This window comes from Oncorhynchus kisutch, linkage group LG1 (assembly GCF_002021735.2).
Source record: "Oncorhynchus kisutch isolate 150728-3 linkage group LG1, Okis_V2, whole genome shotgun sequence".
Classification (NCBI taxonomy): Eukaryota; Metazoa; Chordata; class Actinopteri; order Salmoniformes; family Salmonidae; genus Oncorhynchus; species Oncorhynchus kisutch.
In genome coordinates, this window is record NC_034174.2 from 64,778,590 (window position 1) to 64,795,152 (window position 16,563).

The window sequence follows — 16,563 nt, forward strand, 5'->3', positions numbered from 1 at the left end:
TGCCACAATAGATACGTTGGGGAGAACAAGTATTTGATACACTGCCGAATTTGCAGGTTTTCCTACTTACAAAGCATGTAGAGGTCTGTCATTTTTATCATAGGTACACTTCAACTGTGAGAGACGGATTCTAAAACAAAAATCCAGAAAATCACATTGTATGATTTTTAAGTAATTCATTTGCATTTTATTGCATGACATAAGTATTTGATCACCTACCAACCAGTAAGAATTCCGGCTCTCACAGACCTGTTAGTTTTTCTTTAAGAAGCCCTCCTGTTCTCCACTCATTACCTGTATTAACTGCACCTGTTTGAACTCGTTACCTGTATAAAAGACACCTGTCCACACACTCAATCAAACAGACTCCAACCTCTCCACAATGGCCAACACCAGAGAGCGGTGTGAGGACATCAGGAATACAATTGTAGACCTGCACAAGGCTGGGATGGGCTACAGGACAATAGGCAAGCAGCTTGGTGAGAAGGCAACAACTGTTGGCGCAATTATTAGAAAATGGAAGTTCAAGATGACGGTCAGTCACCCTCGGTCTGGGGTTCCATGCAAGAACTCACTTCGTGGGGCATCAATGATCATGAGGAAGGTGAGGGATCAGCCCGGAACTATACGGCAGGACCTGGTCAATGACCTGAAGAGAGCTGGGACCACAGCCTCAAAGGAAACCATTAGTAACACACTACGCCGTCATGGATTAAAATCCTGCAGCACACGCAAGGTCCCCCTGCTCAAGCCAGCGCATGTCCAGGCCCGCCTGAAGTTTGCCAATGACCATCTGGATGATCCAGAGGAGGAATGGGAGAAGGTCATGTGGTCTGATGAGACAAAAATAGAGCTTTTTGGTCTACTCACCGTGTTTGGAGGAAGAAGAAGGATGAGTACAACCCCAAGAACACAATCCCAACCATGAAGCATGGAGGTGGAAACATCATTCTTTGGGGATGCTTTTCTGCAAAGGGGACAGGACGACTGCACCATATTGAGGGGAGGATGGATGGGGCCATGTATCGCGAGATCTTGGCCAACAACCTCCTTCCCTCAGTACGAGCATTGAAGATGGGTCGTGGCTGGGTCTTCCAGCATGACAACGACCCGAAACACACAGCCAGGGCAACTAAGGAGTGGCTCCGTAAGAAGCATCTCAAGGTCCTGGAGTGGCCTAGCCAGTCTCCAGACCTGAACCCAATAGAAAATCTTTGGTGGGAGCTGAAAGTTCGTATTGCCCAGCGACAGCCCTGAAACCTGAAGGATCTGGAGAAGGTCTGTATGGAGGAGTGGGCCAAAATCCCTGCTGCAGTGTGTGCAAACCTGGTCAAGAACTACAGGAAACGTATGATCTCTGTAATTGCAAACAAAGGTTTCTGTACCAAATATTAAGTTCTGCTTTTCTGATGTATTAAATACTTATGTCATGCAATAAAATGCAAATTAATTACTTAAAAATCATACAATGTGATTTTCTGGATTTTTGTTTTAGATTCCGTCTCTCACAGTTGAAGTGTACCTATGATAAAAATTACAGACCTCTACATGCTTTGTAAAGGAGACCTGCAAAATCAGCAGTGTATCAAATACTTGTTCTCCTCACTGTATGTGTACTCCCTATTTATAACCTATTAATTTCAATGTATGGGCATAATCTATTAATTTCAATGTATGGGCATAATCTATTAATTTCAATGTATGGGCATAATCTATTAATTTCAATGTATGGGCATAATCTCTTAATTTCAATGTATGGGCACAATCTATTCGTTTCAATGTATGGGCCCAATCTATTCATTTCAATGTATGGGCACAATCTATTCATTTCAATGTATGGGCACAATCTATTCATTTCAATGTATGGGCACAATCTATTCATTTTAATGTATGGGCATAATCTATTCATTTCAATGTATGGGCATAATCTATTCATTTCAATGTATGGGCATAATCTATTCATTTCAATGTATGGGCACAATCTCTTCATGTCAATGTATGGGCACAATCTATTCATGTCAATGTATGGGCACAATCTATTCATTTCAATGTATGGGCACAATCTATTCATTTCAATGTATGGGCACAATCTATTCATTTCAATGTATGGGCACAATCTATTCATTTCAATGTATGGGCACAATCTATTCATTTCAATGTATGGGCACAATCTATTCATTTCAATGTATGGGCACAATCTATTCATTTCAATGTATGGGCACAATCTATTCATTTCAATGTATGGGCACAATCTATTCATTTCAATGTATGGGCAGGCTTGCTGTTTTACAGTCTTTACTCCTAAGGCCCCATTACTGCTTGATGGAACGATGGGACCGTGAGGACACACTCTAACACACACATTCATACTATTATTATTATTTATTTTGCATTACTGTTTGTATATTATTGTATATGAAATGTGTGTGACTGTCCTTGTCTGTCAGTGTATCAGTGTTTTGTTACTTGTCAGGTTTTGTGTTTTTGTGGACCCCAGGAAGAGTAGCTGATGGTTCGGCAAAAGCTAATGGGCATCCAAATAAAAACCCTGAATTAACCAATCAGATAGGTAGACGTGCGAGAGCTCCATCGATGGATCAGAGAGAGGGATGTCATAGCAGCCAGTAAGGAGAACCGGCTGGCACAGGCTGGCGAATGCTGTGCTCTGCTGCTGCTGCCCTCTGGGTGCCTGGACAGGCACTGGCAGTCTGCCAGTATCTTTCCCTGGGTACTTACATGGACGCCTCGCTCTCTGACGCTAGAGGCCAAATGTGTGCGATGAGATAGCGAGGGATTGAGAGAAAGGGTGTGTGTGTGTGTGTGTGCGCACGTGTGCAGGAAACCAATCCAGATCCCTAGCACCTCACCTCATTCATATTGACGGCCCACGGCAGTACGGCACTGTGTGTCTCTTTGGGCTTTCTAAAGGGGTCTGTCACATTAAATGCCCTGCACTCACTAACAGGCAATGGCTCTGCCTCTCTGTGTGAAGATACTGGCGTGCACACAACACACACTCACTCAGGGAATTCACAACCACTCATGCACACACACACATAAACACTATCACATGTACACACACTATTATCACATGCATTATCACATGTACACACACTAACACACACACTCATTGCCTCTTATATGTACACTCATAAACAACCACACACACAGCCATTAACACATCACCTCTAATCGAGTCATTCTCTCTGTCCCTCCTTCCCTCTCCATCGCTCCCTCCCTCCTTTCCTCTCCATCTCTCTCTACCTTCCCTCTCCATCTCTCTCTACCTTCACTCTGCATCTCTCTCTACCTCCTTCCCTCTCCATCTCTCTCTACCTTCACTCTCCATCTCTCTCTACCTCCTTCCCTCTCCATCTCTCTCTACCTCCTTCCCTCTCCATCTCTCTCTACCTCCTTCCCTCTCCATCTCTCTCTACCTCCTTCCCTCTCCATCTCTCTCTACCTCCTTCCCTCTCCATCTTTCTCTACCTCCTTCCCTCTCCATCTCTCTCTACCTTCACTGTCCATCTCTCTCTCTCTACCTCCTTCCCTCTCAATCTCTCTCTACCTCCTTCCCTCTCCATCTCTCTCTCTACCTCCTTCCCTTTCCATCTCTCTCTCTACCTCCTTCCCTCTCCATCTCTCTCTCTACCTTCCCTCTCCATCTCCATCTCTCTCTACCTCCTTCCCTCTCCATCTCTCTCAACCTCCTTCCCTCTCCATCTCTCTCTCTCCACCTCCTTCGCTCTCCATCTCTCTCTCTACCTCCTTCCCTCTCCATCTCTCTCTACCTCCTTCCCTCTCCATCTCTCTCTACCTCCTTCCCTCTCCATCTCTCTCTCTACCACCTTCCCTCTCCATCTCTCTCTCTACCTCCTTCCCTCTCCATCTCTCTCTCTCTCTACCTCCTTCCCTCTCCATCTCTCTCTCTACCTCCTTTTCTCTCCATCTCTCTCTCTACCTCCTTCCCTCTCCATCTCTCTCTCTACCTCCTTCCCTCTCCATCTCTCTCTCTACCTCCTTCCCTCTCCATCTCTCTCTCTACCTCCTTCCCTCTCCATCTCTCTATCTCTATACTTCCTTCCATCTCTCTCTCTACCTCCTTCCATCTCTCTCTCTACCTCCTTCCATCTCTCTCTCGACCTCCTTCCATCTCTCTCTCGACCTCCTTCCATCTCTCTCTCGACCTCCTTCCATCTCTCTCTCTACCTCCTTCCATCTCTCTCTCGACCTCCTTCCATCTCTCTCTCGACCTCCTTCCATCTCTCTCTCGACCTCCTTCCCTCTCCATTTCTCTCTCTCGACCTCCTTCCCTCTCCATCTCTCCATCTCTCTCTCTCGACCTCCTTCCCTCTCCATCTCTCTCTCGACCTCCTTTCCTCTCCATCTCTCTCTCTCTACCTCCTTCCCTCTCCACCTCTCTCTCTCGACCTCCTTCCCTCTCCACCTCTCTCTCTCGACCTCCTTCCCTCTCCACCTCTCTCTCTCTCGACCTCCTTCCCTCTCCACCTCTCTCTCTCTACCTCCTTCCATCTCTCTCTCTACCTCCTTCCATCTCTCTCTCTACCTCCTTCCATCTCTCTCTCTACCTCCTTCCATCTCTCTCTCGACCTCCTTCCATCTCTCTCTCGACCTCCTTCCATCTCTCTCTCGACCTCCTTCCCTCTCCATTTCTCTCTCTCGACCTCCTTCCCTCTCCATCTCTCTCTCTCGACCTCCTTCCCTCTCCACCTCTCTCTCTCGACCTCCTTCCCTCTCCATCTCTCTCTCTCAACCTCCTCTCTCTCTCTACCTCCTTCCCTCTCCACCTCTCTCTCTCGACCTCCTTCCCTCTCCACCTCTCTCTCTCTCGACCTCCTTCCCTCTCCACCTCTCTCTCTCGACCTCCTTCTCTCTACCTCCCTCGTTCCCTCTCCACCTCCTTCTCTCTACCTCCCTCGTTCCCTCTCCCTCCGCCTCTCCCATCGCACTTGCTCATCCACTTTCTCCCTCAAACTCAACCCACTCCCTCTCCCACTCTCTGCCTTTCCTTTCTCACACACTGATGACATTTTCCACCGTCCCACTTCCTCTCCTCGCTCACCAACTCTCCATTCACTTTCTTACATTCTCTCTCTCTTCCCTCCTCCTTGTCTATCAGCAGGGTAAGGAGGGTTTCCTCCAGATCCTCCACAGGTACATGGAGGTCCACGGGACGGTGTACTACGAGACCCAGCGCCCCCCCGAGGTGCCTGCCTACGTCAAGAACCACGGCCTGCTGCCCCAGCACGAGCTGCAGACGCTGCTCCGCAAGGCCAAGGTACTGGAACACACACACACTAGATGATACACAACATACACAAGAGGTAACCCACTACAGATGTAGGATCTTAATTTGGTCACCCTGTTGCAGGATAACTTTCCTTCAATGCCGGATTTCCTGTAAGTAAGGGTATTTGAGGTTTAAAAAATCTTCTAATTTCCACTTTGAAATTCAGACTTGATGTTCAGTTACGGAACATTTATCAACCCCTACAAACAATGTCCAATCATTATAATCCACATAATAATTCAAATTTTCTGTTGCTGCAGGATTATTTTCCTGCTGTAGCAAACTGGCTCAAATTAAGATCCTACATATGTACGTGCGCAAACAGATTCAGGCACCATGCACGCACGCACACACACACACACACACACACACACACACACACACACACACACACACACACACACACACACACACACACATACACACACACACACATACACACACACACACACACACACACACACACACACACACACACACACACTGTGTGTGTGTTGCACCAGCACTAACTACAACAGCATCAACTACAACAGTTACCTTCCAGTTCCTGATATATCTGTAATTTTCAATTTACATAAAATAACTGGTTTAATAAGTTACCGTTCCAGTTCCTGATATATCTGTAATTTTAAATTTAATAAAATAACTGGTGGTTATCCTAACTAGTACCATCTTCATCTCCCCCACCAGCTCTTCATCGGGTTTGGTTTCCCCTACGAAGGGCCCGCCCCTCTGGAGGCCATAGCCAATGGGTGCATCTATCTGCAGCCCAAGTTCCACCCACCGCACAGCTCGCTCAATCACGAGTTCTTCAGAGGCAAGCCCACGTCTAGAGAGGTGAGCTCCCATTGGTCAACACAGTATCTAGTACCACTCTTCAACTGAAAATTAACCAATGCAATTCAGACAACTGCCAACATTGCCGATTGTACGCCAAATGTACCACTTATACCTCACAGAATATTGCTTTAAACGGGAATGTTCTACTAATTCTATACTCCGCCCCTCTCAGGTGTCATCCCAGCACCCGTATGCGGAGCAGTACATCGGGCGGCCCCATGTCATGACAGTAGACTACAACAACTCCCAGGAGTTTGACGCCGCCATCAGAGAGATCATGAGTACCAAGGTACAGTTATTTCATGATGTATTTCTTGACTCATTGGTTTCTTTGGCAGTGACCAAACACACTATGTCGTACCTGGGAAGGATTGTACAACCATATAACATGTAGCAGCGCTGGTACTGAACGGGTGACGCTGCTTTTTTTTGTTTGAATGACGTTTCAGCTCGCGCCACCCTGCAAATACACCTCGGAAAGCTCCACGTGGAGACGCGCTAGCTGCAGTGTTTGAACCTAGGACAGGGTTGTATGCTACGCTAGCATTAGGAAGCAGTGTGTCCACAGCCAAGGAATAATTAGCCTGTAAAGGTGGCTTACTGGGAACCTGCAGTCGGCGTGAGGCTCCAGGGAGGTTGAGAGAAGTTGAGCAAGAGGTCAAACAGGCCGATTGAGATGCCTCTATAAAGCTGTGTTGTGTGTGTGTGTGTGTGTGTGTCTCCCCTATCCACTCTCCTGCTTGTCAGACATGCCATAGCTCAGTGCACCGGGGCTTACTCTCTGTCTACCCTGTCTGTCACTCCACTGAAAGATGGCTGCCCTGTCTGTCTGTCTGCCACTCTACTGAGAGATGTCTGTCTGTCTGTCACTCCAGTGATAGATGGCTGATGGGTCACTTCACCCCTCACTGGAGACTGCACACTCCCCCTATTTGTGGGCTGGCTCTCTGTCCAGGGCGGCTCCACATGCTCAGCCGTGCAGACCAAAGCAATCTCCACTGGCTGACACCTCTTCATGTTCACATAAATCCCTTTCCCATTTCTCTTTCGGTGTCTCTCTCTGTCTCTCTTTCTTTCACGCTCCCTCTCTCGCTCTCTCTCTGTTCCCCCTTTCTCATTCTGTCCATCCCACTGACCTGTTGTTTTCATATTTATCCCTCTTTAATAAATGGGAGGCAGTGAGGGAGGCAGTGAGGGAGGGAGGGCGAGACTGTGCCTCTCTCTGCTTAGACCAAAGCAAATGTTGTGAGGCATATTTCTGTGCTAGTTTATATACATGATTCATATAGTGTTATGTTTTGATCAGATTTGAGATGTGTAACTTTTGTTCCCTACATCCTCTCTACATATTTGCTTTTCTTTATTTGAAATTGGAAAAGTCAGATTTCACATGCAGTTAAACATTTTGTATAAAGGAAATGATTTACTGAGCGATGTATCGTTTACAAGTGGGATTTGGAACAGATACGTGATCTACTGTTAAAACGGGAGGGAATACCTTACTAATATGTGGTCTGTACTTTCAGGCTCCACGTATTCCTAATGGAAAAGTTGAACATAACTATTTCTGCTTAATCAACAATGGATTTCCTTGAAATGTTACATTGCGTCGTTGTGCACAACATGTTATCAGAGACACTTGGTTCCAAAGGGACCTCCGGTGAAGTCATGCTGTATTCAGTCGAACATGCTAAGAAGAAAACACACAATCCTGGTATTACAAGCAAAGAAACTTCAACCAGCTGACCCGTCGGATCCACATTGTTACAATTACGACAGGGGACAATAATCTAAGACCATCTATTTCCGTATATAGATCAGGAAGTATATTTCCAGTTAGTTTATTGAATTTAGTTTCCTTTACAGTTTCAAGTTGGTATGTGGGTGTGTTTTGCCTCAGCTAGAGAGAAATAATGAGTATTTCGTTGAATCACAGCAATATAGCTATTCTCTAATCAGACAAATCAAAGGTGAGCCTTTTGCTGCATATTGAATAGCTATGCAAATGAAAACAAAGCCTGAGTGCGTCCCAAATGACATCCTATTCCCTACATGCCTCCAGAAGGACACATAGGGCTCTGGTCAAAAGCAGTGCACTGTGTAGGGAATAGGCTGCCATTTGGGACACAGTCACAATTACTAACACACAAGTCACCCACTGCAATTAAGCCACACCCACTTCAAAATGGCCACAGTTACGTCCCAAATGGTAGCCTATTCTCTATAATAGTGCACTACTTTTAACCAAAGCCATATGGGCCCTGGTCAAAAGCAGGGAGGGAATTAAGTTCCATTTGTGACGCTACCCACATTTATTTGTTGTGATTAATGGGTAGAATTGGCTACTTATTGCAATTAGGATGAACGATAGGTAAAACAATATTGAAATTAGGAAAATATGGTAATTTAGTGGCGTTGATTGCCTAGCAATGCATTCTGTGGAAATGTTCTGATCTGTGGGAATATGTGTGTGGGTGGGTGTGTGTGTCTTTGCAGGTCGAGCCATACCTACCGTATGAGTACACCTGCGAGGGAATGCTGGAGAGGGTACACGCCTACATACAGCATCAGGTAGGTTCACCGTACACACACACACACACACACATACACATGCATACATACAGTTGAAGTCGGAAGTTTACATACACTTAGGTTGGAGTCATTAAAACTTGTTTTTTAACCACTCCACACATTTCTTGTTAATCAACAAACTATAGTTTTGGCAAGTTGGTTAAGACATCTACTTTGTGCATAACACAAGTCATTTTTCAACAATTGTTTACAGACAGATTATTTCAATTATAATTCACTGTATCACAATTCCAGTAGGTCAGAAGTTTACATACAAAGTTGACTGTGCCTTTAAACAGCTTGGAAAATTCCAGAAAATTATGTCATAGCTTTAAAAGCTTCTGATAGGCTAATTTACATAATTTGAGTCAATTGAAGGTGTACCTCTGGATGTATTTCAAGGCCTACCTTCAAACTCAGTGCCTCTTTGCTTGACATCATGGGAAAATCAAAGAAATCAGCCAAGACTTCAGAAAAAATTGTAGACCTCCACAAGTCTGGTTCATCCTTGGGAGCAATTTCCAAATGCCTGAAGGTACCACGTTCATCTGTACAAACAATAGTACGCAAGTATAAACACCATGGGACCACGCAGCCGTCAGACTATGGGTTGCAACTGCACATGGGGACAAAGATTATACTTTTTGGAGAAATGTCCTCTGGTCTGATGAAACCAAAATATAACTGTTTGGCCATAATGACCATTGTTATGTTTGGAGGAAAAAGGGGGAGGCTTGCAAGCCGAAGAACACCATCCCAACCATGAAGCACGGGGGTGGCAGCATCATGTAGGGGCGGCAGGTCACGTAGTCGTTAGAGCATTGGACTTGTAACCGAAAGGTTGCTAGATTGAATCCCCGAGCTGACAAGGTAAAAATCTGTCGGTCTGCCTCTGAACAAGGCAGTTAACCCACTGTTCCTAGGCCGTCATTGAAAATAAGAATTTGTTCTTAACTGACTTGTCTAGTTCAATAAAGGTAAAACAAAAAATATATTGTGGGGGTGCTTTGCTGCAGGAGGGACTGGTGCACTTTACAAAATAGATGGCATCATGAGAAGGAAAATAATGTGGATATATTGAAGCAACATCTCAAGACATCAGTTAAAGTTAAAGCTTGGTCGCAAATGGGTCTTCCAAATGGACAATGACCCCAAGCATACTACCAAAGTTGTGGCAAAATGGCTTAAGGACAACAAAGTCAAGGGATTTGAGTGGCCATCACAAGCCCTGACCTCAATCCTATAGAAAGTGTGTGGGCAGAACTGAAAAAGTGTGTGCGAGCAAGGAGGCCTACAAACCTGAATCCGTTACACCAGTTCTGTCAGGAGGAACGGGCCAGAATTCACCCAACTTATTGTGGGAAGCTTGTGGAAGGCTACCTGAAAAAGTGTGTGTGAGCAAGGAGGCCTACAATTTAAAGGCAGTACTACCAAATACTAACTGAGTGTATGTAAACTTCTGACCCACTGGGAATGTGAAAGAAATAAAAGCTGAAATAAATCACTCTACTATTATTCTGACATTTCACATTCTTAAAATAAAGTGGTGATCCTAACTGACAGGGATTTTTTTTTTTTTATGTCAGGAATTGTTAACTGAGTTTAAATGTATTTGGCTAAGGTATATGTAAACTTCTGACTTCAACTGTACATGCTGGCACTCAACCGTGTCTGTTTGTTCCAAAACATTCTCATAATGTCTTCCTCCCATGCTACCTTCCTACCACACACACTAACTCACCTCTCTCTGTCTGTAATCAACCAGGAGAGGTCACTAGTCAACACGGTGTCTGACTATGGACTAGACCAGGGTTTCCCAAACCCAGTCCTGCACCCCCAGTTTAAAGTTTTGGTTTCACCCTAGCACCACACAGCTGATAATCAAAGCTTGATGATGCGTTGGTTATTCGAATCAGCTGTGAAGTGCTAGGGAAAAACCTAAATGTGCACCGGGGGGGGGGGGGGGGCTCTTGTGTGTTGCTGTGCAATAGCCTACTATTTATATAATATACAGTCCTTGACTTTATTTTTACTTTCGTCATTTAGCAGACGCTGTTATCTAGAGCAACTTACAGTACTGAGTGCACACATTATCGTACTTGTCCCCCTTGGGAATCGAACCCATGGCCCTGGCGTTGCAAGCATCATGCTCTACCAACTGAGCCAAATCGGACCACTTTGCTATCGCCATGCTAGTCATTAATCTAGTGTTACTATGTAATACATGTTTATTGGGTTATTGTTAGATACAGTTCCATATCCCCTTCTATCATACTCAAAAAATATCTATTCAGCCCTGTGTATTTATCTACTGTATAGTCATAACCTCTCTGTTTCTGTCCATTACGGAACCATCCCTGTCTTCGTCTTCCTCGGTGTGTTTAAATAAAGTTCCTGTGTGTGTTTACTCTTCGGCTGCGTTATTCCCCTCTAAAGGGGGACGGTGTCAGTGGGTTACAAACCAGTAATATACATCGAGCCGGGTCGTTCTCTTTCGCTGACTCATCTCCACACGTCTCCTTAGAAGCCACTGCTACCTCCATCTCCTGTTTGGTGGCAGGGCCGACACAGACCGAGACTGAACTGTCACTATCAGACTTCTGGTATTTCTGCTGTAATCTGTTTAATGTATCTGGAAACTGCTATCGGAACTGCTATCGGAACTGCTATCGGAACTGCTATCGGAACTGCTATTTGAACGGCTGACTTGGTAGGCTGATATGTCCCCCAAATTTTTTTTCATGTTTTAAAACGAGTTATCCCTCTGGTGTTGTTGGACCCAGATGAGTTTTGTCAGGGTATAGGTGAAGGGTTGATGGGAGATTATTTAGAGGGATGTGCAGTATAGAGGAGGTTAGAGAAACGGCTGTTTATTTGTATTTCTGTCACACGATGCCCTGAAGTGTTAGGAAATGTAGCTTTATTCACAGCTAAAGTGTCAGCGGGCTTTGACTTCTGTTGAGCGTCGTGTTTGTATAGTGTGGGAGTGACAATTCGTGCATGTGGATGTGTGTAACTAACTTGGTGTCTGTGCGTGCATTTGCACCGTCTTCAAAAATACCACATTCTGTATAATTGAATCTCGGCACCCAGAAACAAATCTCCCGTGCGTGATAGCACAAGAGACTACCTATGTGTTGTGTTATTCAACATCCCCTTCCCCTCTCTCTCTCTCCTCTCCCTCCAGGACTTCTGCGCCCCCGAGGCCCCTTTCCCTCCGGCCAACTCCTCCTCCAAGCTGGGGATTAGTAGTCTAGGTAGCCCTGGGCCTCAATTTGTCCTGCTGCCCAACTCCAGTGCCCTAACCTGGGCCCCCGATGCCAGCGCCCCCTCTGCCTGGCCCCCTCTCAGGTCTCTGAGGCTGCTGGCATCCCAGGAGGGCCAGTCGTGTGTGGAGGCGTGCCAGCGGGCCAACCTGGTGTGTGAGCCCGCGCTGTTCCGCTTCGTCAACAACAAGGAGGCCCTGCGCGGGTGAGTGGCACCTTGGTACACCTGTTTTCACGTTAAGCCATATTCGCGAACACACCCATTTGGACATACGTTTCTAACAGCCACACCCATTTGGACATACGTTTCTAACAGCCACACCCATTTGGACATACGTTTCTAACAGCCACACACATTTGGACATACGTTTCTAACAGCCACACACATTTGGACATACGTTTCTAACAGCCACACACATTTGGACATACGTTTCTAACAGCCACACACATTTGGACATACGTTTCTAACAGCCACACACATTTGGACATACGTTTCTAACAGCCACACACATTTGGACATACGTTTCTAACAGCCACACACATTTGGACATACGTTTCTAACAGCCACACACATTTGGACATACGTTTCTAACAGCCACACACATTTGGACATACGTTTCTAACAGCCACACACATTTGGACATACGTTTCTAACAGCCACACACATTTGGACATACGTTTCTAACAGCCACACACATTTGGACATACGTTTCTAACAGCCACACACATTTGGACATACGTTTCTAACAGCCACACACACATATGCAGAATCACTACACGTCACTAACAACCATACAAACATGCACACTGCTCTCTGACCTCTGTGGCCGACCTACCACTCAATGGTACCAAACGGTGTTTCGTTCACTAAGGGCTGTCTGTAGGCGTAATACTCAACCAGCTACAGCAAGGATGTCAGGTTCAAAGTCTTCTCAGTGATGTCAGGTGTCTTGTCGGACCCATCTAGAGATCTGTAGTGACACCGGAAGACGATAAGCGTGTCATAGCAACGCCAACTTTTCCTCTTTATCTTTCCCTTTCTCCTCCTTTCTCCATCACCCATCCTGCTCGACAAATTCTTCCTTTCTTTATCTTCGGTTCCTTTTTACTTCATGTGTTTCTCTCTCTGTGTCCCTCTCTGTTTCTGTCTCTGTGTCTCTCTCTGTGTCCCTCTCTGTTTCTGTCTCTGTCTGTCTCTCTTTTTCTCTCTGTTTCTCTCTCTGTGTCCCTCTCTGTGTCCCTCTCTGTGTCCCTCTCTGTTTCTGTCTCTGTCTGTGTCTCTCTTTTTCTCTCTGTGTCTCTCTCTGTGTCTCTCTCTGTGTCTCTCTCTGTGTCCCTCTCTGTTTCTGTCTCTGTCTGTGTCTCTCTCTTTCTCTCTGTGTCTCTCTCTGTGTCTCTCTCTGTGTCTCTCTCTGTGTCCCTCTCTGTTTCTGTCTCTGTCTGTGTCTCTCTTTTTCTCTCTGTTTCTCTCTCTGTCTGTGTCTCTCTTTTTCTCTCTGTTTCTCTCTCTGTGTCTCTCTCTGTGTCCCTCTCTGTTTCTGTCTCTCTCTGTGTCTCTCTCTGTGTCCCTCTCTGTTTCTGTCTCTCTCTGTGTCCCTCTCTGTTTCTGTCTCTCTCTGTGTCCCTCTCTGTTTCTGTCTCTCTCTGTGTCCCTCTCTGTTTCTGTCTCTCTCTGTGTCCCTCTCTGTTTCTGTCCCTCTCTGTTTCTGTCTCTCTCTGTGTCCCTCTCTGTTTCTGTCTCTCTCTGTGTCCCTCTCTGTTTCTGTCTCTCTCTGTGTCTCTCTCTGTGTCTCTCTCTGTGTCTCTCTCTGTGTCTCTCTCTGTGTCCCTCTCTGTTTCTGTCTCTGTCTGTGTCTCTCTCTGTGTCTCTCTCTGTTTCTGTCTCTCTGTGTCTCTCTCTGTGTCCCTCTCTGTGTCTCTCTCTGTGTCCCTCTCTGTTTCTGTCTCTGTCTGTGTCTCTCTCTGTGTCCCTCTCTGTTTCTCTCTCTGTGTCCCTCTCTGTTTCTCTCTCTGTGTCTCTCTCTGTGTCTCTCTCTCTGTCCCTCTCTGTTTCTGTCTCTCTCTGTGTCTCTCTCTGTGTCCCTCTCTGTTTCTGTCTCTCTCTGTGTCTCTCTCTCTGTGTCTCTCTCTGTGTCCCTCTCTGTTTCTGTCCCTCTCTGTTTCTCTCTCTGTGTCTCTCTCTGTGTCTCTCTCTGTGTCCCTCTCTGTTTCTGTCTCTCTCTGTGTCTCTCTCTGTGTCCCTCTCTGTGTCTCTCTCTGTGTCTCTCTCTGTGTCTCTCTCTGTGTCTCTCTCTGTGTCTCTCTCTGTGTCTCTCTCTGTGTCTCTCTCTGTGTCCCTCTCTGTTTTTGTCTCTGTTTCTCTCTCTGTTTCTCTCTCTGTTTCTCGCTCTCCCTCGGTTTCCCCTCCCATCTCTTCCCCCCTTTCGTCCTCCCCCTCCCCTCTTGGACTCTCTCTTTCTCTCTGCATCACTCATCAAACACCCTCTGTGCATCACCCCATCCCCCTCCCTCCATCAAACATTCCACCACCCCTCCCCCCACCAGGTTAGAGGTGCAGTGTGAGGTGGTGGAGGCGGAGGTCAACCACGTGTACCCGGCCTTCTCCGTCCTGCGCCGGGAGTGCAGCCTCCAGAAGGACCCCCTCCTCTACAGCTGTGCCGGCCACAGCCCCAAGTACCACCGCCTCTGCCCCTGCCGGGACTACCGCCGCGGCCAGGTTGCCCTCTGCCGAGACTGCTTATGAGGAGGGGCCAGGAGTTTTTCCAATGAACGCCTGACCCGGCAATGTGGCTAGGAAAAACTCCAGGCGCTCTAGTTATAGCCTATGAATTGTAGACTATAAACTATGGACTATAATCTCAACCGGCCCTGGTTATAATGCTAGGAGAGGGCCTGGCTAAAACTGAAGTGACCCCCCCCCCCCCCCAACTGGAAGACTTGGTTCAAAGCTACCCACTGAGCTTGAGTGGGTTGTTGTCCCATAGTCACTCATTCATTCCTTGGTTTCTAAATTGACTAATATGTTTCTGATATGAGCCTATGGATGGTTTGCCTCAAAGCTCCTCACTGGCCTAAGAGAGATGTGCTGGACTGTACTGCAACAAGTATATCCGTTCACCATGTGGCCACAGGAAAACACAGTAATCCACAATAGGGAAAAGGCTATATCGCCATCTAGCTAGCTACCTAACTAATACCTAGAGGAGACCACTGACCAGAAGATCATTGATTCGCTGCTACAATATCAATAATTGGACTTTAACCCTCCAAGACCAGGGAGTTAAGAGAGCAATCGACCTGGGGAAAAAAACAGTTAACACAACGTGTGTCAAACTCCTAGAAAAAGTGACCTTTGAGTGGAATTCCACCTTTGGGTCATTAACCCTCTCACCTCCTCTCTTTGGCGTTGTGCTTTGACAATAGATGATGGACACTGAGACTCTCTTCCTAGACTCTCTCCTTTTAAAGATGAACTCTTTCTTTTGTGCGACTAAGATAACCCTGGCTGCCAACGTAGTCAATGCAATCATCTCTGTTGCGCTAAAATGGACTAAAACAGATTAAAGATAATTTTTTAATAAAGTGAACGTTTTGAGCTCTGCTACTGCGAGAACAGAGGATTTTTAAGAACCTTTCGGTGGTTTTGTGATGGAAATAAAAAAATTAAAAAACGGAAAGTTGAAAAGAGATCAAAGTGTCGATGTCGTTTTGTTGTCGGTCTTTGTCATGACTCATAAATATATTTTTTCCTTTCTGGATTAATGGTTTCTTTCATCTCCAGCTGCTCAGTTTCCATTTCCCTCCTGTCCTCCCCTGCCCATCCATCCATAAGAGAGTGAGGGAGATATGAGAGATGTTTGATCTTCCACTCCTCCAGAGCCAGAAGCAGGGGATGAGATGGTCGATATGTTGCGTTGGAGGGGGGGGGGAATCAGATATCTGTTCTGCTCTCTGGTTTTCCAGATGAGACATGCACTTCTGAGGCCAGCGTTCACAACACTTGTGCTTACCTTGGGAAGTGAGTGGGTGATCCAACATAACCCTTAATGTACCAGTCCAATGCTCATAGGAGAGTAGCTGGCCTCTACTATGAAACAGAATATGCAACATACTGTACACACTGAACATACCCAGTATACCTTACAAGTCAATGGAGTCTTGGAGTTAACTGTTTTTACGCCAAGTAGGAATCCTTTGGGAGAGAGCACTGGTTTTCCTCTGATACTGTCCGTCTATGGAGGTTGACATCTATGATAGTGATGATAGTGGTCCGTAACAATGGATGTCTATGGTATTGGATGTACTGTCGGAGGCTCGTGTGTAGTAGGGGGTACAATCTTCATAGTGAATATTGATTGTTGTGTTCAGTACATCTATTGAAGCATTGGCTTAAAGTTGACAGCTCTGTTTCTGCCCCGGGTCAGTATTCCAGTGAATGAAGTAGAATGTAATGAATAATACATAATCAGAGTGAAGGCCATGCAGAATTCCCCATTGGCCTGAAGGAAAAAATGACAGCATTATTTAAATAACTCCTTGTTTTCAATTTCATACAGCCCGTAGGCCAATTAATAA

At 46.0% G+C, this 16,563-nt stretch overlaps 1 protein-coding gene across 2 annotated transcripts in view; it reads left to right on the top strand.

Moving 5' to 3' along the window:
* LOC109888546 (alpha-1,6-mannosylglycoprotein 6-beta-N-acetylglucosaminyltransferase B) overlaps positions 1 to 15,652 on the top strand; it is a 145,511-nt gene extending 129,859 nt beyond the window's left edge. The window contains exons 13-18 of one of the 2 annotated variants that reach the window (XM_031829832.1): positions 5,141 to 5,299; positions 6,002 to 6,148; positions 6,324 to 6,440; positions 8,648 to 8,722; positions 11,910 to 12,193; positions 14,533 to 15,652. In XM_031829832.1, coding sequence (XP_031685692.1) covers positions 5,141 to 5,299; positions 6,002 to 6,148; positions 6,324 to 6,440; positions 8,648 to 8,722; positions 11,910 to 12,193; positions 14,533 to 14,731 — 981 coding nt within the window. In that variant the 3' untranslated portion in view covers positions 14,732 to 15,652. The remainder of the gene's footprint in view (positions 1 to 5,140; positions 5,300 to 6,001; positions 6,149 to 6,323; positions 6,441 to 8,647; positions 8,723 to 11,909; positions 12,194 to 14,532) is intronic. The other variant, XM_031829821.1, reaches the window with a different exon arrangement.
* Positions 15,653 to 16,563: the final 911 nt, after the last annotated feature.